The 22,642-nt window shown below is 33.9% G+C and overlaps 1 protein-coding gene across 4 annotated transcripts in view; it reads right to left on the bottom strand.

Moving 5' to 3' along the window:
- The window catches only part of LOC145669707 (uncharacterized), a 925,722-nt gene that overhangs the window by 121,273 nt on the left and 781,807 nt on the right, over positions 1-22,642 (bottom strand). For all 4 annotated transcript variants that reach the window (XM_081738014.1, XM_081738011.1, XM_081738010.1 and 1 more), the window contains one exon: positions 12,172-12,361. In XM_081738014.1, the coding sequence (XP_081594140.1) occupies positions 12,172-12,361 (190 nt within the window). The remainder of the gene's footprint in view (positions 1-12,171; positions 12,362-22,642) is intronic.

Here is a 22,642-nt window from a genome sequence, read left to right as displayed (position 1 = left end):
ATAACACACGGCGACTTTTCCGCAAACCGGCCAATTGAAATGAAAAAAGAATTCGGCTCACCCTACTCTTCACTACATAAAACATCCTGTTCGATAATTAAAAACTCATTGATCGGTATATAGCACAACGCCTTCGATACAGAAAGTAATACAACTTTGCTGTTTAAATGTGACTCGAACTTCAAAACTGTTAATTGTAATTGTCAGAATAAGCTGGTTTCAAGCCCTAAATAAAACTCTTAAAGTTTTATCGCTCAAAGAGGTACCCGTTCCTCACTGATAGAAATTATTGATTAAATATTGATACGAATGCCCTTAAATGTTCGATATATTGTGTCATAACTTTATCTATATCTATCTATCTATCCATATCTGTATCTATATATAGTTATATCAGGGATGCATACAAGCAACAAAATTTTACTAGCATAGGAAGAAAACTACTAGCCCACATCCAACAATAGAAATAATTTAGTTAGCTTCAATATGATATTAATCGCCGGCACCGATGGAGTGGTGATTTGCATACCTGATTTATACCGGAGAAACCTCATCAATTTAGGTTGAAGGAAACTTATCCAATATTTTTCGAAGAATACCGGGAAGAACTAAAGGAAGAAAGAAAACAAAGGGACTAACGTAAGACGTGCTCCTCTCTGTGCTGAAGAGTGGCAATGTGAAACATATTTTGTAGCATAGAGCATTTTAATATATCTCTTCGTATCTGCTATCTTAGTTTATACTATTTATGATTATTGTAATATGTTTACAATGTTACTATATCCATTTAAGCATTAACTTGAACTTAAATGTGAAATATTCTGTTCGATATTTAAACCTTCCTGTTCACTTAGGTGGGCCATTTTTTAAATTTCGATTGGCCGGGTTGCGAAAAAGTTGCCCCGTGCTAATGGTAGTCTACACACAAAATTTGGATTCTTTTGGTCAACCCCTTGCCTCATGGAACTTTAATATTTTTATATCTGCGGCTAAGGAACCCGCACGACAAGATCAGTTAGAGGAAGTCCACCGCACGATGTTCACTGGGAGATACAATCATTAATCTCAGCTTCAGAATTATGATGAATGTCCTGGCGAAGAAGAGAAGTAATCAATGGCATAGAGCTATGAATTGAAGAAAGGAAAAATGGAGTGGCCAAATCAAGGGCTCGGCGAATACCTAGACTTCCGTGATCCACTAGCAGAGATGCCTTTAGGCATGACCTATCCGTAAGAGAGCAGTTGAGACGAGATTCTAGGCCAAGTTGGATGGAATTATCGTATTGATTCAGGAGATCTGTATGGCGCCATAATATAGAACTATGAAGAAAATATAACAGTATAGGTATTGCTAATGACGCCCGTAAGAGATTGACAGCTGAGTGTGCAGAAATCTTAGATAGGCGAATGAAAAAGAAATCTAATTTTGATATTTTGCCCAGTAACACGATGCGTCGAGTGTCAATGTTTAGTGCTGCACCTAAAAGGGAGGATGTCTGGTGATATAAGTTGAATTCCAGGTGCGACTTCGTTGAGAAGGGTGTACAGTAGGGTGGAGTGAAATAGTGGTCAAATTTTTTTAGGGGTATCAATTTTTCTAATAGGGCGGAAGAGTTGCCTTACCTTTAGAGTACTGTACCACAGAAATATTAGTCTCCTGAGTCATTTCCTTTGGGTGCTATACAGACTTGAAATTTGGCTGAAATATGTATTCTTAACAGTATTGTGAAATCCGTACAGTACAGGCATTTTTTTATGTACGGAAAAGTTGTTATACAACAGTGTTGTATCAGAGAACCTCACTCCGCTGAGTCAGTTCCTTTTAGTGCTATAGATATAGAGGGCTCGAAAAGTTAGTTGTAACATACTTACACTTTTACATTATAATTGAATGGAAAAATGAAACTAAAGTATCTTACATATATGCTATATTCGAATACAGCATCTTTATAATTATTACAAATACTACAGAAGTTTCGTAACATCAACTTTTTTGTTTCTTATCTTAGTTTGAAAATCAGATGGAAAATTTTTATAAGCATATATGAACAAAGAAAAAAAAACACTACTTTTTACATAAAATTGGACTAGATTTATGTGTAATCTGTATTATCCTACGTATATATTCAACTACGGGCATCATTGATAAATATATTAATAATACTATAGAAGTTAATGAGGCGATTTTTCATTCTTGTCTGTTTGAATATAAGCTCAGAAAGCTTTATAATATGATATGTGAGAAAAAGATGACGAAAATACATCACTCAGTACAAACATATGATTTAGGTTTGTGTGTAGTGTATGTTGCAATAGACATCTACACACAATTTCTAGATTAATTACAAGTATAACAAAAGTCCTGTAATGACATGAACATTTCTGATCTCAGTTTGAAAATAACCTAGGAAGTTTTAATATATAAATAATGTGAAAACATGACAAAACACATTACTTTGCATTCTTGAAAATGAGCTACGAAAACTTCATATCAAAACCATATGTGGAGATACATGTCAACATACATTACTCTGTAGGAAACTCTGAAAATGTGTTGAAGACAGGCATACGGCTTCTGGACTCGAGTCTTGCCCTTATGTATCCATCTCGTGCACTTACACCACAAACAGAAGACGATACCTCTGTCACCAATTTTACACATCGTTCTACACCTTGGCTATGGCTTGGAAGATTCGGAACTTCAATATTTGTGGTATCACCTTGAATGACTCTATAAATATCCGCAGCAGTGAGATCCATAATAAATGGGAGGAAAGTTATAACCAAATCTGTCCAGTTTATCAGTTCTGTGTAGTCTTCAGCTTCCAAATTGAGTAATGGAATGTCGTAATTTCTGATTCCAGGCATTTGCGGGGTTTTTGCCTTAAGGACTCGTCTTAAGTCCAGTTCACTGATATATTTCTTTTCATCTGTCATCATAGAGAGGAGAATGTTTTGAGGATGGGCAAAGTATCCATTTCTTTGAAGTACAGGATCAATGGTAGCCAAATACTTTTCAGGAAGGAAGCGCGATAACTGAATCATTTTGAAGAAATGTCTTGATCCATCTGTGCAAAAAGTTTTCTGTTTTATGTTGAACCAGACTGGCGCATACACTTTTACAACATACTGAGAGAACACTTTTAATTCTTCTGAAGGGTTTGGTGTGGCTACATATAATGAAGAATTCTGTTTTCTGTATTAAACCACCTGGCGTGCGAAATGTTTCCTAGATAGCGTTTTGCCAAAAAATCTGGAAAATGTCCATTTGGAGCAACCCTGCAAATCTCATACAAATACTTCTGATCCGCACTGAGATCATTATAATTCTCGAAATCTGAAAGATGGCTCTCAATTACATCATATTCCACAACTGGTTGGTTTTCACAATTTGATAATGATCTTCCAATCTGTCCAGAAAATGCATGAGGACCTGCTGTCTTACCATCAAATGATTCCAGCGAATGTCTTAAAGGGAGCTCATTTACGTGTACCAGACAAACCAACCATTGCAAAGGTCTCTGAACAGACTCTTCTAAAATTCGTATTATTCCACCCTTTTTGCCACTATTTGTAGCAGTCCCATCACATCATGCAGCTCGAAGCCTTTCCAGATTAACATCTTTCTTTTGAAAATATTGTACAATTCTCTCAGTTTATGTAAGCTAGAGCAATTATTGTACACGGGAATTTGGACTTTCCCATCACCTTTTATTATAAAAGATCTTCTTAATACACAAATATATTATAATAAGTAGTTCCTCTAATAATTTTAGGTAAGAAAGTGTAAGGAACCCAATGACCAGGCGTCGAAGGCCTTTGTAGGTGAGGTTCCTCTCTTTGACCGGGCGTCGTGAGAGGGGATAAGTTTTGTGTGATTAGGTGTCTCTCTCGGTGACTGGGCTTCGTGAGAGAGAAAGGCAATCCAATGGTCGGGCACCTTAGGGCTTTAGGTGGTTTGATCAACCTGGGTAGATTGATACTTGTTGAGGTGTGCTCCTGTATTTTATCCTAAAATGTCGGCTACCTTCGGTGATTTCCGTCCTGCCGACTGCCGGCGATTGTGGGCGACTCCTCTTCGGTACTTTCGTCTGCGTTGTATTTGTTTACTGTCAACATGTGTAGTACACACATGGTTATCGCATGATATGAAGACATGCGGAACCTTACAATATTCAGTCATTTCATTATGTCAGAGTAAACTGATTATATGCACTATAACTAGTTTTTGGCTTTGTTGAAATTCCAGTTTAGAAAATGTAGTGAAATTGTTCACTTTCAACGAAAATTTTCACTCAACGTATTGTAAAGTGCTTTGGCAGAATAAAAACACATACTCTCCATTTCAATTCTTTTTAGTTCAAGTTTATAAGACAATTATTTGGCAGGTTATCAACCATTCCTCTATCCTCCTTGCTCGCCAAATTAAAATTCGGAAAATTTTGCGGAAGGAAAGAGTTAACCATGTTGGTGGCACCCAAAGATAATAGATTTCAACAAAAACAAATATTGATTTTTAAAATGCTTACTAAGGAGCAACAATCCCGCACTATTAGAATACCGATGTGCAAACTTCAATTTTTCACTCCACCCTAGTGTACAGGGTGTTAGCCTGTTCGTTTGAGACTCCCAGGAAACCAACTTCACACTTGCTGAAATTGAGATTTAATCCAATCTCGCGAGATTGATTATGAATCTTTGTCAAAGCTTCCAGGACATCTTCCTTGTCTCCAGCTATAGTTCCGTCGTCGAGATACCAAATGTTTAACTCAGTATTGATGTTGCTGACAATAGATTGAAGTGTCAACGCAAATAAAGCAGGTCCTAGGGGGTCGCCTTGTTGAACTCCTCGCTGAGAGAGGATGATGTCTTCACTAAAGAATATGTGACTTGGCTGTGAATAGCACTGATGTATGAAAGCGTATATATAAGGGAAGTGCGTTTTTACAGCTGTAAGCATAAAGTCTCTGTTACTTTCGTTGAATGCATTCCGGAAATCAAGTTTCAACAAAAATTTTTCTTGGTTGTGGGGATGAGAATAATATAATCGGGCTACATGCGCTGCAACCTCTGAGCCATGTGGAATGCATACTCCCAACTGATGTGGTGACAAAAAGTCAGATAACGGTTTCCTAATTCTTTGACATATTATTTTAGCTGATAACCGTCTCCAAACGTTACCGACAGAGATAGGGCGTATATCACCACATTTCTTCCTCAATGCTATAAGCGACGCTCCGAAAAATATTGACCCGATTTCTTTAGGTACGTTTCCAGTGATGATTATTTGAAGAAAATCACTGATAGTGTTCAACACGCGGTCTCTAGAGTCAATGTTCTGGTATAATATAAGATCCTTGATATTAGTGTTGTAAAAAAAACGTATTTTTTCTGTGTTTTTTTTCAATAAAAAACATCGTTCTTTTTCATGTTTTTTTCAAATGTCCGTTTTTTTTGGCAACTATTATTTATTGATTTATGTTGCAGATTATTGAAACAATCAACAGAACTTGAATCGAAGCCCTCGTAACTTACAAATCGTTTGTTTCTTTGTATCTATACGAGCAAAATTGTGTGATTATTCCTTTCGGCCCCAGGTCATTTTTGGCGTTATCCTACATTTGCAGTTAGTGACTTATTGTTCAAAAACTATTCATTCGATTGATATGGTTAAGGCCTTGTATTCTAGAAAATGGATGTGGCTATTTTTTGGTGTAAGTTGCATTACAGTGTTGCCAACGGGTGGGAAATTATTGAGGGAAATGTAGGGGTGAAAATTCACAAAAAATCTCTAACCGAATTTTATTTTTTTTATGTAGCAGCACTGCTGCTATATGGGTTCAAGTAACCTAAACAAATCTTTGGTGTGTTGGCAAGGCACAGTGAAATCCTGAAGTCGCTGGCTTCCATTCAAAGAGGGAAAGAAAAAATCCTGTCATACACATGAAATTTTGACACTTTTTACGCCTCAGAAGCAAAAAATCAAATATGCCGAGGCTACAGCTTCTCTAATTATCCTATTAAAAATTTTTATGGTGCGTTCTATAGGGCAAATAGGAAGCTTCCAGGTACTGGTACGTTTGTTTCAATGTAGCCAGTAAGAGGGTAATAATAGAGGGGAAAAGGAAAATTTTCGAATTTATCACCTAATAGCGGGAATTAATTTTTTTTGCTGAAAACACTGCCATCAGACAGACGAAAGCTATCTGAAAAGAAACCGTGGTACTCCAAGAATATATCCTACAGTTATCATGGCGATATATAACAAACTAAGCATGACATTAAAAAAAATCTCATTCTACCTCAGAAATTCACCATTTTCTTACCATTTCCAGAACATGGTTTATTATAAACCTCAACTGTACTTCTCCTAATTATTCTAGTGAAACTTTTTATGGTGCGCTGTGTAGGATGAGAATGAGGCTGTTAGACACTGATACGTTTCTTCGAATTTAGCCAACAAGAAGGAAATAATAGAAATGAAAAAGGGATTTTTTTCCAAAATTTGGCCCTAAAATCTGAAATTAAAATTTTCTGTAGCTAGCAACACTACTATCAGACACCCACAAACTATCTTAAAATAAGATTTGGTATCCCTCTAATATATCCTACTAGTATTGTGACAATATCTAATGAAGTAAGCATGTGAATAAAAAATATTTCATTCTACCTTTAAAAAAAATCAGTTATCTTTCCAATTAGAGAACAAGGTCTACTGTAAACCTCAACTGTACTTCCCCTAATAATCCTACTGAAACTTTCTATAGTGCGTTGTGTAGAGCAAAAACGAGACTTCCAAATACTGGTACGTTTGTTTCGATATAGCCAACAAAAGCGAAATAATAGAGACCAAACATATAATTTTTCCAAAATTCTCTCCTAAAATCTGGAATTAAAATTTTCTGTAGCTGGCAACACTGCTACCAGACAGACACAAACTATCTTAAATTAAACATTGGTACACCACGAATATATCCTACAAGTATTATGGCGATATTTAAGGAACAAAGCTTCTAATTACCAAAAATATATTCCGGTAAACAGAAAAGTAAGGAAAAACTAGAAACATGAAGGGTTAGAACCTAAATACGAATTTTGCGTGCGCACCCTAATTACCCCATTGTAACGATCTGTACTTGCGTTTGTTAAGTAAGGACAAATGCTTGATTGGCGTAAGTTGACTTGCACTCGGACACAGACTTGCACTCGGTACGGATTTATAAACAAAAATTTCTATTTTTTGCCCAAATATAGGAGAATTTTAATTTCCCTAATTGGCAACACTGCGCGTAGGCCCATCCAGTTTATGTCAACAGTTAGGTATCTATCCGAGGTATCTACCTGGCAAGTCTTAAGGATGTCTTTCTACAACGAAGGAAGCTACAGGGAAAAAAGAAGTAAAGGAAATTCGAAATTAGAAAATTCTCGAATTTTTGACTGGGGTGAAATTTGAGAAGGAAATTCGACATCAGAAGAAAAATAAATTAATATGATAAACTATAGTTCAACCATATTTTGCAAGAATAATATCCTGATATCTTAATTCGTGTCCACACAGGAGCGGATTAAACAAGTAACACACCCCTGTGTGTGCCACTTTGACCACCTTGGAAACCGATTATAAATTTAATTACATTTTTTTGACTACTAACTCGTGTTGTTGTTGTTGTTGTTATAGTCTTGACTAATAATAATATCGTTGTAATCAATAACTTTATAAAGAAAATTTTCTCTCCTTTTTACATCTTAGTTTCAACACTGTTGGTGAGAAATGCAGGGTGTTTCAAAATAAATTTTGGAGTTTTAAGTCTTAGTAGTATTTATTACACTTTACATACAATTATAAGCAATGCATCAAGTAAAAGAGCACCTCAAACAGTCTTTGCTACAAGTGTTCAATGTGAGATTCATTCGTCACACGGCACACATCTAGGCGATAGGCGAGTAAGGCCCATAAGCTTTCCGCCATATGGCACAAAACACATTCAATTTAGGGGAGTCTCGTTTCAACTATACCATCTCCTGAGGATTTGCTGACGACCAGATGCAAACATTATGAGTATTCACATTAGCTCTAAGGTAAAAGATCGATTTATCACTGAAGACGACACGATCCAGAAAATCTTCATTGTTATGCAGGAATATTTCATTTGCGAAATTGGCACGTAAACTGTAGTCTGTAGGCTTTAGACCTGTAACAACTGCAAACGATAAAGACGAAGTTGCAAGCGTCTCGTTATTATTCTTCACAGAGACGGTTGCACTGTATAGATTCAGTCTTCATTAAAACACAAAAAGCTTTCTGCTTTCTAGTCTCCATCTTTGCTACTTGCTCTTTCTAATGTCAGACAGAAGAAACAATGCATGTACATGCGTGCATACAAAACTGTTTGAGTTGCTCTTTCATTTGATATAATATTTATAATTGTATGTTAATTGTAATAGATACTATAGTTTCAACCCTAATATTAATTTTGAAACACCCTGCACTACTTCAAATTGAGTCATCCTATATTCATGTCTTTTATATACATATCATCAGGGCCGGTCCTAGTCAATTTGTCGCCTCGTGCAATGGCATAATTTGCCACCTCCTCCTTTCTCCAGAAAGAACAAATCTTAAAAGTTAATCATGATTTTAAGTATGTTACTTCAGTATGAACAACAAAGGTGAGGATAAGTGCAGTCGCACTCAGAAAAGCTTAAATACTTATTAGAAATGCAATCCCGTTGTGTGTTTTTTTTTAATAGTAATCTATTATGTTAGTGAAAGATAAAGCAAACACACCTGCAGAGGAAAGATGGTAATCCTTTTTATAGAATTCACTATCGAGCTTCAATCTCAATGTATCAGTTTGCATTTTTCTTCTACATCTTCTAACATTTTTTTAAAAATTGTTTCTATCTTCAATGATAAGGAACTTGTTTCTGACAGAAACAAGACTAGTTTCGTATCAAAACTGTGATAACTTACTGAATGGAACAGATATTCACTACTATTCGAGAATTGAATTCTTGCATTTGACAGCAATCAAGCAATTTGTGCTCGGATTTATTCGACCATTTGCTTTAGCGTTGTCCATGTGACCTTAAACTAATGCAACCTAAACATAATTTATGAATATAGTATTCAAATAGAAGGTCAGCTTAGTAAATTTAACTACCATCATCATGAAGTCTGTTTCCAACAAGAAATACTATACTTACGACAGATTTTGCCGGACCATCGAAGCTTGCCGCTCCACGCAAATGCACGTGTTGCATACATGGCAGAGCCGGCTCTGCATATCATATATATCTAGTCGACAAATTATTTATATATGACATTTAGAAAAATACTATTAGGCAAATTAGTATTAGTTTTTATCTTTAGACAAGTTATTGGAATTTTATACTGTTCGTGACATTATTTTCGTACTTATTAAAGGCCTGCTTTCACGAAAAAGCAAAATTTCATTTCTACTTTTATTTCTTAGTTGATATTGATGAAAGCTGCTGAAACCCGAATTATTAATAGGTATGGTATTCATGTAAATTGTCAAATATTTGTAGCGTATCAGTATCTAGCGTTTAATTTATGTTGCATTTTACGGTGATTACACCTACATAAAAATATTTCATACTTAAATAGACGTAATATGCATTACAATTGACTATTTAAAAAAAAAAACTAAATTAAAAAAACGAGAGGCAATGTGGTTTTTTTTTAAAAAAAACGTACATTTCTGAAAAAATACGAACCGTTTTTGTTCTATTTACAACAATATTTGATATATATACAGAGGGAGAGAGATGCGTGTCTGTGTGTGTGTGTGTGTGTGTGTGTGTGAGTGTGTGTGTGTGTGTGTGTGTATGGATAAGCCTGACGAAAAACTTAGAGGATATTTGTAGGTTCATGAGTTGGGTTTTTGTACAGACACTGTGAAATTATTAAAATAATTCTTAGTCGCATTATCTGAAGGTGTGTATAGATTCATATATCATTGAGTGCTCTCATGGAAATGGTGTCCTTCAAGGAGATTTTTACAGTGAAGCTCTTTATATTGTTATCGTCAAAGTCTTTATGTATCTTGTCCAGGTTCCTCTTTATAGCCAACGACGCTGGCTGTAATCCTACAAATTAAAATTTAAGTAATCTTGCTGTTGATGAAACGAGACGTATCGTTGGTTTTCTAATGAAAAGGATTGAATGTGTGTACTTATACCGAAAACGAAGTTATTTTCTTGATCCTCAGCTCTATATTAGTGTTACCTGTTTTTCATTGTTTTGACTTTCCCTATTTCATGGTTTTAGATTTGGTCATTTACACTAAATATTCGATATCTTACGTACTCTTGCCAGTTTCGTTGCTTATTTTCGCACTACAAGTGTGTTATTATTATTATTTTAAATTATTCCATAATCTAATTTGCATTATTTAAATAATGAATATATGGTTAAATATTCGGTACTGTCTTCTCTGCTGAGTCATCTCACACCTTCTGTCACCTACGTATTCGATTAGCTATTTAGTTTTGCTCAGTAACATTACTACTGTAATCTATGTGAATACAAACTACGCGTCTTATGACTATCTTCGCGAGAGTATTGTCATGGGTATACAATCTACTTGTCTTCCATTTCCGGCCAGTCATTTTGCAATCCTTCCTGTGGTGGGAGTATTTATGACCAGTATGATGTACAAATTTGCATTTCACGTCAATGGTACCTTCCTGCTTAAAAGTGTTTCCGTATAGAAGAATTTGTTTCGTCAGCTTTGTGCTTTCTACTGTTTCTATTTTTTTATCATTGGTGTTGACTTCACCAAAGCCCGACTTTCGATTGTCGTCACGCTCAAAATGGTATACATACAAAGTTCAAGAGCTCCAGCAAAAATTCAGAGCATTGTTAGAAGAGTATCCGGATTTCAATTTCGCGAGTTGAAAAATGTCGCATTGTATTATCACCAGACGTACACAATCCTGACTCGGATACGCTTCAGCAGATACCAGTTCAAGCATTTTCACTTACTACTTGGATCTAAAATTCCCCATTCAGATGATTGCATCGTCTCACTGAGCGTTATATTCACTGTTGTAAAACAATCTAGATATTTAAACTCTTGAGAATATTTAGGGTTATTTTAATTCATTACATATTGGAACACAAGGTCGTTAAGGTGAGGTCATTCTGACTTCTACTCGTGAAATTGAAATATTTATAGTTTTTAAAGGTTTTCCGAGTTACATGTTACGACTAAAACCAGGTTTTGATATATATATTAACATTCTATACTGTTTTCGATCGAAGTTTCAATTCGTAAGGATTACTTTGGTGCCTTGTTTAGATAGAGTATTAACCCTTTCGTGGGCAATGGAAAGAAGAGTTTCTGCCAAGATGCTCTTATTTGCTCCAATGGGAAATGATATTCGCATTGGTTATGAGTCGTTTTCACCACGGAAATGGGAATAGCACTAGAAGAATCATTTCTTTTATTGCTTGGTTGTTTTGAGTGCGTGTTTGGTAACATGGAGGTGGTATCGTTCTATCACTTGTAGAAAAAATTGGCCCACGAAAAGGTTAATGATGTCGTAAGTATGTTACTTCGAATTTTTAATTAGCAAATTATTTAAAATATGTATTTTAAACCGACACGAACAATTACGTCGAAGCTGCCACTTCCATCAAGGTATAGCAATTCACTTACTTAATCATTTTTTTTATCTCTAAGAATTTCAAGGCAATCCGTAGGTTATTTATAACGACGGGATTTTTTAATCAATGGTAAATTGGTAAGTTTTACTGAAATAAACATTATGGTGTAGAGAACGAAAACAACTAACACAGATATGTTCATTGTCTTTTCTGTAAGTTTTATAACAAAACTAATGTTATATGTGTTTCAACTTCGTATTTTGCTTCATCATTATGCGTATGATATGATTTGTTTATAACAATTAGACATTTCGAAAAACCAAGTAAAAGTGGATAATACTTATGTATTAAATTTTTACAGTATGAATGTTCGTATTATTGAAAGAAAAAAAATTGTTATGACTAACAAGTGATGATGACCTGAAGAACTAGTATATTATTTGAACAACTTATTGATTACTTTTAACTCTGAAATCTATTGCACTAAATTACCATTAGCCGCAGTATATATTTATCATTAGCAAAACAGATCTTACCTTTAACCCTCGACAGGGGTCTTATTGTGTCTCGATACACTCCGATAGAATAATATAGCTGTGGGTTAGTTGGCAGACCAGGAAGTTCCATATTCATGACTTTCTTGTTAGACCAATGTACTCTCATACCTTTGGAGTCGTAAACAATAACCACAGTTTGTTGTGTTTCTGTATTCCAACGAGCTGGAGTCTTAAAATAGAAGATTGTATGGTGAGTTCATGTATGTGTTTTGACATAACGTGCTAAGTATTAAAACAAAAGAGAGTAATCAAGATTAAACTTATTATTTCCATTATTATTGGTAATAGGAATATAGTAGTAGCAGTAGTAATAGCTTTGAATATAGTAATTGTGTCCCCTCTTAAGACTCTCATCTAGGCTTATCTTAATTTTTTTTAAAAATAGGAACAACTTGAAAGGAAAGAAGGATATGAAAATGTAGAAAGGAAGCCAGGTACCACCTGCTAAACGCTTTTGACATGAACGAATAATTGCTTTAAATCTCCGTAAAGTGAATACATTTGTGCGCCTAATAATTATGACTTTAGAAACTACGGACATTAATTTCTGGGCTACAATAATGTTTGCACACCGAACGTTATACATTTTAAACACATTTCATTGTCTTTAAGTTATTCATTTTCTTTTAAATGTTGAAAAGCTTAACTTTGAGCTTAATGTTGAAACTGATATAGTTTTAATGGCCGTTTAAATTGTTTGTATATTTATGGAAAGCTCGACTTTATAGCTAGAAGATAACTACTGGTTCTTAAGTAATAAACGAGACCAAAATATTTACAAATCTTAAAAATATTTTTTCATCTCTTGTCCCACAGTTGTTCAAACCAATAGCATTATCAAGAAGGAGTGCATTATAATTCTTAGAAAATGACTTGTTACGAAATGTATTTCTTGTGGAAACTGGAAATTGGAATGTTGTTCTGTGGGAAAAGAGACAAATCAGAGTTGGTAGAGTTGCGCCCTGTCTCGTACACTTATTTAGAATTAAAAGTAGGATATGGAAGCTCATGTAAAGAAATCTACGTAACTGAAGACAGAACTCCGCTCGTGATAAGTGTCGCAGACGACACAATCGCTGTTAGACCCTCTTCTTCAACCAGGAATAACAATGCACGTTGATCTCCTACGTGTAGTGTAACGAAAAAATGAAATGAAATCTTTAAGTTTTACGTCCCACGCTTATGACGGTTAGGCTAAAGGAGACGGTGATAATGAGTAATGAATGAAATTGTGGAATGAAGGAAGTGGGAGCAAACGGGAGAACCCCGAGAAAACCCACGCACACGGTGTTTGTCCACCACAAAGTTCACTTGGCGGGGGCTGGGATCGAACCCGGGACTGCAAGCACCAGAGGTGATTGCTCTACCACTGAGCCACCGCGGTCCCACTGTAGTGTAATGAGTTATCATTTTTGAGCTGCCTGTACCTACGAAAAATGGACTCGTTCAAGGATTACATAAAAAAGAAAAAAATAAGGAGTGTCAATAATATTTGGTTATAATTACTCTGAATGTTGTTATATTTAACTATGATTAGTCGGGCCGCGGTGGCTCAGTGGTAGAGCGTTCCCCTCTGGTGCTTGGGGTCCCGGGTTCAAACCCTACTCCCGCCAAGTGAACTTTGTGGTGGACAAACACCGTGTCCGTGAGTTTTCTCGGAGTTCTCCCGTTTCCTCCCACTTTCTTCATTCCACCATTTCATTCATCTCTCATCATCACCGTCTCCTTTAGCCTAACCGGCATAACCGTGGGACGTAAAACAAAAAAAACTATGATTAGTCATTAATTAATTGCATTGGGCGGTATTCAGAGAGAATTCGTTAACCGAGTGTTAGTCAGATACTAGTTAGTAGTATTCTCTTTACTAAGGAAGGTGCACTTTTTGGTATTCAGAGTCTACTTTGAGTACAACTAAAAAGATGATTTGGGTGTGATTAACTTGTATAACCCCAATGCATTGGGATAGAAAAACAAATGTGGGAACTACGGAAAAGTAAATCAGCGCACGCGAAGTCTGTATAAATGAAAACACATGAAATACGAAATACGTAATGTTGTGTCGCACGCTAAACCGTGGAGAAAAGATTAGCCTCTGCTCTAGATTAATTAGTCACACGTTATTGACTTCGTCAAATACTACGTCCTAATCAGAGACTCTAAATACAAGTTTGATAACCATCCTTTAGTCAACTCCGTAGTATGACGTTAATCAGACGTTAAAATGACTCTGAATAAGTCCCATTGTATTTAAACTGGCCATTGTTTAGGACTGTTACTTTAAAAAAAAAGCTTAAATGAAATGAATGAAAAAGAAAGATTTGGTTCGTAGAGTTTTGCTGTGAGAGAGAGAAAAAGGTATGAAATTGCGTAGGAGGGGGCGTGGCTTGGTCACGCGATTTGGTCTTCGAGTCAGCGTAACACTCCGTGTTACCTGACTTGTTCCCTAATTTTCCTAGCTCTTTCCGTTCGTTTGGCTAGTTGTTGGAAGTGCTTCGTTATTTTATGTCAAAGTGGTTAGCATGGGGCAACTTGGAACATAGTGCCAAAGAAATGAAAGATAGTTATTACTAAGTGTGCTATATTACTAGAAGTGAGACTTCAACATAAATGCCCAACTGTGGGTTTTATGATATTTTGTTAAGACGGCAATCTCTAAGAAAGAGATTGAAGCCAAGCCGAGGTGGCCTATTTCGGGGGAATTTAAATGCCCGCTGTAAAGTGATGCTTTACTTATACAGTGCTGTTTAATATTGAGTTTAATTTATTTTGTGAATTTGTAATCACAGAAGTATGTGGAATAGTGCCTACTTCAAGTTTTTATGGTAACCTTGTATGTGGAGAATCGTAGTTGTGTGGTGGAAAAATGTTGAAAGTTTAATTTGTGGCTGGATGATCGGTCTTGAATTTTACCAGCTGAGACGAATATTCGGACCCAAGAGGAACGGGAATGGGGAATGGCGGAAACTTCATAATGAGGAACTACATAAGTTATATGGTTTACCCAACATTGTTAGGGTCGTCAAATCTAGAAGGCTTAGGTGGGCGGGTCATGTAGCTAGAATGGAAGAAAGTAGAAACGCTTTCAAAGTCTTGACTGGAAGACCAATCGGAAAACGACCATTAGGAAGACCTAGGCGCAGATGGGAAGACAATATTAAGATGGATCTCGCAGAGATTGGAATACAAAGTAGAAACTGGATCCAATTGGCAAAGGATAGAAGTCAGTGTAGAGCTTTTGTGAACGCGGCATTGAACGTCCGGGTTCGATAGGCCATAGTTAGTTAGTTAGTTTTAAAACGTGTATTTAATTCGATATAACTATTTCATTTTGAAAATGTTGTTGCCTTAGTAGCTTTGAAAACTCGGGTGAATGGCGACGGTAATTCATTCACTGGCACTCAATCTACCGAATCGAATCACTCAATCAATCGTGTCGAATGCTAAGGTTCACGAAAATTTAGTCTGACAGGGGCCGGAGGTTTCAACTTTGATTGCAAGGAATGGAGGTAAAATATAGAACATCGAATAAGGTGAGTGTGAATTACTTGTTAATAAAAGAAAAGTAGTTGTGTCACGTTTCATGTTTTTGTATTGTCATGTTGTGACTCGAATATCCGCCTTGTTTAGGATAGAAATTTGGTATATATTCCCTAATAGTACTCTTTTCTTGTTAATCAATACCCCAGATTTGGCGAGAGAATTTTGAGCGGGATATTGTAGAGGAAAATTAAATGGTTTATTGAATAGTGATCCAGTATTTCTTCCATTCTTGTTTTTCAGTTATTTAATGATTATCTATTTCGATTTAGACGTATATAAGCCTGCATATTTGGTTAGAATTGATAATAGTTCTTTTTATTTTTCTCCAAAAAGTAAATGTTTAAATGGAGAATAAATTTGGTAAATTAAGCTTTGGTTTAATAAACGAATTGAGGAATTGAGTCAATAGTAGTAAAAGATTTGTCAGGTTGAAATATTATTCATGCGCCGACAATATATTTATGTCCAGAAGTTCATAGATAATTAAGAAAATTTGTTGTCAGATTAAATACTTAAAATGACTAGGATTTTGAGAGAATTTATTGTTACTCAGAGTTATTCAATTAGTTGATTGCTTCGCAAAAAATTGTTCAGAATTAAGACTGGAATTTTTCTTAGATAATTCGCAAATATTGTCGTATAGGATTATATTTTTGCTGATTCGTGAATTTGACTAAATTAATTGATAATAATTTGATACATTTCTGAGAATTCGCTTTCTCTGATGTGGAAATTATTAACTTTGATACAACACTTTATCTGAAACGACCAATTTTTATCAAAATTAGATAGCTAAAATTCATGTACATTTCATACTTTGGAATTTTATATTTTGTTATTCGTTTTGTGTTTACGCATTATTCTAACGCAATAACGCATATACACAACCACTTTCTCTGGTTGAATAAAATTGTTATTGATAATTGAATCCTTGTGTTTATTTTGTTCATATGTATATATGTCTATCCTGATTTGTTTCGATTTGCACAAGGAATATTGGATCATATTGTTAATTTTACATTGAACTGGGATGAGGAGGAGCCTGTCTGTAAGCCCCATCGCCAAGGCTTTTTCTAAAAGAGTTCAAATCGACAGTTTTTGTTATTGTTATTATTTTTGAAACACTCTCGATTTGGGTTCGAGCTGAAGAGGTTAGGTGGAGGTGGACGTTACAGTAGTGGGATAAAGAGAGATCGAGAGAAAATTCGGAATATTCAGTTTATTTCATTGAAACTATGAGCTTGGTTATGCATTTTTTAAGCTTATGGTATTGGGATATAGTAGTATCATTGATACCAGTTCTGACGCACTTTCCCCATCCAACCCCAAACCCGCCACTGACCATAGTACTTAAACAAAGTTACCCCAAACCCGCCATTGACCATAGTACTTAAACAAAGTTACAGAGCGCAAAGTAGATTGAGTATTGTACCTTGTGCACTGGCTTTTATCACATTTAAAATCAAATTGCAGAAATCAATGTAATTATAACAAAACAATGAATTAATTATTTTAGATATTTTATATTTAATAAATCATGAAAAAGTGTGTAATTTGTGGAGAATTAAAACAATATCAAGAATTTGCTCGAAATGGAAATACAAGACGAGATGAGTGTAAAGCATGCCGGAATAAAATGAGCAAACAAAATGATGAAACAGAAAAAATAGGTGCGTTTGCTTATCATGTTGTAAATCCTGAACAATTATCTGAAAAAGAATTTATAGACTTACAAAACGAGCTGAATTATATCAAACTAATGTTTTTAGAATTTTACATCGACTATAAGAATGGAAAAGTTCAACTTGATGACAGAGCAAAATATCATCTTAATAAAATACACGAGCTGTGGAATAATGCATTACCCTATAAAAATTTAGACTACTATTTCAGTTTTAAGAACCATCATATCTTTATCAATCATATTAATAATAACAAGTGGATTGATTATATGAATGCATTTTTGAAATGGAGGGTAAGGATGATGCCTTATTCAAATTGGGAGTAAAGATAAATAAACTACTGTTTTATGACATTTAAAATCATAAAATCTTACATCTAAAACTTATAACTTATAGTGCTGTCTTTAATTTAACAGATACTTTTTGTTTGATTAAAATCGATTCACAAATGCCCGAGTAATAAGATGATGAACTTAAACTGTATATGAGTATTGAATAAACGCACAGTATATATATATTTTCATTCATCTAACTCACTAATACATGCACACAGACACACACAATCCAGTTTGCTTGGTGAGAATAAAAAAAATAAGTTGGACTAAAGCCAAGGTTATCCACTTTTATTGTATATGAGGAAGATTTTGCATGCAAATTGTGTACGTGACTTCCATATGAAGATAGCTGTAGTAACAATGTAAAGGAGAACTTGTTTCTTTTTAAGTCACAAGTTGCATTCTCTCAGGCAGTCTAGATGTTTTTCCTTTCTTTCTTTTTAGTAGTCAAGCAGTATATGGAAGTGTAGTAATAACAATACCAATCCTGTCACGTTACAACTAAACTAAGAATTTTAAAACTTTTTCGATTGTGAAGAGAGAGAAAATTGTAGCTAGATAACGTGACAATGTAACGTGATGCTTTTTGCCTTCACGTGACAAACAGGGTTGGAAACTAACATTTTTTAACATGTTTTTCCAGAATTGTTAAAATTATGAATTAAGCTCTGAAACTATTACAAATTAACTAGTACTAAAAAAGGTAAATATTTTTTTGAAGCGATAATCAACTCCTGTTTTAATGGCGGCTCATGAGGGAAAATATCTCCAGATCGTTATAACTTCGTTGTTTATTAACCGATTTTCAAAATTCAAACGACAATCGATAAAGAAAAAAATTGCTATTTTTTGATTGTATTGCGGGTTGCATAACTCTAAAGATACTATTTCGAATTTGTTATAACTTCATCAAATATTAACCGATTTTCAAAATTCAAACGGCAATGAATAGAGAAATAAATTGACTATCTATTGAATGTCTTATAAATTGCATTACTCTAAGGATATAATTACTAAAACTCAAATAAATCCCTTATTTATACATGTATCTTTAAAATTCAAATGACATTGTGTTCTATATATCCAAAGGTCTTAGTTTTTATAATCTTGAAACTATAAAAACACTTATACACTTAAAATTACAAGTTCAGATATTGATAATGAAATCGTAAAAAACACTTATACACTTAGAACATACTTAAAATTACAAGTTCGGATATTGATAATGGAATCTTCTGCTAACCTCGTTCTCAATAGGAAACAATGACTTCTTAAACTCTGTCCACTGATCATAATTCAAGCTGAATAGACAACCGTTAATATCAAAAACAACTTGAACTTCGGTCTGCACATTTTTCACAATTACATTGAAATTATTAGTAAGTATAAATTTCTTTTGAGGATCCATTCTATTCACTCCATTTTTTACTTCTGACGACATATTTTTGTTCATTTTTATTATTCTTTGGATTCACAAAACCGATCCTCATTTGAAATTTACATGCAGAACTCAACAGTTGGATAGTTATCTTTTAAACCAGTGTATTTGATTTTTATTCCATCTTTAACGATCTCATCAATCATTTTATCTGTTAAGTGTTTTGTAAATCTAGGTGGAAGAAATACCTTAAACTCTTCACATTCAACTAAAATGCTCTTTCCAAACTTAGTTTTAATCTTTTCCATTTTCTCAATCTTATATTCTGTATTTAATTCTAATTCTCTTAATCCAATAACCTGTTTTTGTTCAAGACTTCCAAGTTTATTTAAAAAATCAACGTGTTTTGCCATATTTATTATATAGAATTTTTTCTAATAGTCTCGAATTTCGTTAAGTATGTCATTGATTCTGTTAACAATATCTCTTACATTTTCATCTGTTAATTCACCATTCATGAGCTTAATTACATTAAGCTCATCTTTAAACAGCCCAATTCGATTCACCATATTTTTATAATATTCTTTCTTTGAAGCTATATTAAGCCGTGTTGATAGACCAGTGATAACAGCAGAAGCCGAAGCAAATGCAGTTGTAGTAATTGAATATACTGTAACAGGAATAAACACATTGATGAACCCTGTAGAAGCTGATAATAGAATTGATAACGTAATAAGAGTAGTATAAACACATTTTATTATCTTGAACTTCCTTTTGTTTTTAATTAATAACTTCTCAAGATTTAATATAGTGTCTTCAATTAACACAATTAAATTCTCACGTGGAATGTTATCTGGAATAGCCATTTTATTAAATAAGTTTTTATGATATTGTCATAAAAACACTTACAAACTAAACAAATCTAATAAACATATAATTGATTTATATCTTCTCAATTATTTTTTCTTTCTCAACATCATACTCTAAATTTTTCTTACCAATCATAACAACATAGCAAATTGGTTTATCTGGTACATCGCTTTCAAAATTAACAGTCAGTTTCAAATTAGTTCTATCACTTACAGTTACTGATTTATGCTTGCTTGTGTTAATTACGAACATTGGTCTATTTTCTAAAAATTCTTTAGGATAATAAAACATCTCAGTATTTCCAATTGTAGCTCGCTTATATACCGTATACATTTCATAAACTTTCAAATACTTATGTTTTGCAAAATCTAAGTTTAAAGATTCTAATGGGAAAGATTCATTTCTAGAATTACGAAAATGGATATTCTGAACTTTACAATGATCAAAATAGCTTGAATGTCTTTCTTGATTATCATTTCCATCAGTTTGGAAAAAGGCAATCACAAAATTAGGCATATCAAATTCACTTGAGTTAAATTGTGTGGTTAAATCGAATTCTAAATACTTTCCACTAACAGTCTTCTGCAAACATTGATACGTGTTGAATGAAATGGGAATCTTACCTTCTTTTAACATATTAGATCTTAACAAGGTGGCATAGTTGGGTTCATAATTAACAATAGGCATTCTTAACTCCATATTTGTAATCTTAATTTTACCTGGATGCGGTTGATCATTCTCATATGTTCCATCCTGCTTTTTTGTTTTCCAAATAGCAAATGCGTTATCATCAGAACCACTTCTTTTAAATGTATATTTCAATCCTCCTTTCCACATAATATCTTTAAAATCTGAACAAAATCCTGGCAAAAGTCTTAGCAAAAACACTATTTCTTCATCTGTTCTTGCCCACGTAATTCCTTCCCATCCACATACATCATAGTGATTTGCCTCTGGTTTTGAAATCGTACATGTGTTTACAGCTGTTGAAGTTAAACCAGGATAATCTATAATATCTAATATTTGTCCATGCTTACTAACTTGAATTTGAGAAAACAGATGTGGGAAGAAATTATTAATAAGTGTAATATTTTGACCAGTAGTATATTCTCCATCTGCATCTCTACCTCTAATTTCAAAAGTTACATAAATATCAGCATAATAAGGATGTATGAAGCCATCACCCACGTCAATATCTAATTCAATAGACCTGTTTGGCTTATTTAAATTCTCGATTGTTTTTTGATTAGGTTGAAAGGATTGTAATTCATATGATTCTATCTTATCCATATTTATTATAAAAAATATTTGTAATCGTTTTATGAATTAAGTCCATAAAATAAACCCATAACAACTTAAATATAACTTCTCCAAATATCCTTATTCCTATTCACCTGACTAACAATTTCTGAAAAACTATACCCATCTGTAAACATTTTTAACACTGTAATGCATAAATGTCCACAAATTACCTCGTTAAAATGTTGTATACGGCTGCTATTGTACTCTATATTATGACCAAGATATTTTACGAGTGTTTTTGGCGGATTACCTCCAAATGAATCAAACACATACTTTCTATTTCCTTTTTTCCAATAACAAATCCAATGCGTTCCTATATTTTTAGACGTATCAAAATTAACAATACCACACTCATTCTTCCTTGGATGTTTAGGCAATTCATCACTCATAAATACACCTCTAAAGTTTCTTATCTTAAGTTTTTTAACAAGTTGTATTAGGTCTAAATTACTTAAAGGTTTAATTTCTTCTTTTTCTTTACTGTTTTGGAGTTTACGTTTTTTGAAAGCTTACCACCTTGTTTTTCTTCCATTGGTAAGTTATGTCGCTTTTGTTCCTCTAATTCCATTTTATTCTTTTTTGCATCATCTACAGTCTTAGCAATAGCAGCCGAACCTCCAGCAACAGAACCTAGAGCACCTATTAAAGCTAAAATTGTTGGAATAGTAAATATAAAACCGCCATTATGAACTTTATTATCATTTGTCTTCATTTCTTTGTTTATTTTCTTAAGTTGTGGTATAGAAAGAGATAGAGACATACATTGTCCTTTACTTAGTTTTGCTTCCTTTTGTTTGAGTTGTTAGTTAAAATATGATCTATATTTAATTGTTTAAGTTCCTCATTAGGAATCGTAAATGTAAATCCTTTTAACTGCATATTTATTATATAATTAAAAGCTTTTTATGAAAAATTTCCATAAAAAGTTCATATATACCTAAATCTAAAAAATACTTATAAACCTAAACCAAATCTTACTTATAAACCTAAACCAAATCTTACTTTTGTATTCATCACTAAAGCAGTTCCAAGAGCAGGTAGTTTTTCAGTTATTAAATTAGCATCTTTAGCAAAAACTTTTTCCCAAGCTTTATTTTCTAATTCCTTATCTGCAATATGTCTTGATTCTGTATCTTTATTATCCCTATAGTATATATCATGTTCTTTACAAGCCTCATCTAATCGATTAATACCTTTATCACCTCTTTCTAATCTTTCTTGTAACTTAGTAAAAGGTCCGCAAAATTCATAACCTGGTATATGTAACTCTGGAATTCCTTTCATGTTTAAAATCCTATTCATTAATCCTTTTCCATACTTTTCACTATTCCAAAATTTTGGTG

The sequence above is a fragment of the Thermobia domestica genome, chromosome 14 (genome assembly GCF_964235325.1).
Source record: "Thermobia domestica chromosome 14, izTheDome1.hap1.1, whole genome shotgun sequence".
NCBI lineage: Eukaryota > Metazoa > Arthropoda > Insecta > Zygentoma > Lepismatidae > Thermobia > Thermobia domestica.
This window is presented reverse-complemented; position numbering and strand designations above follow the sequence as displayed.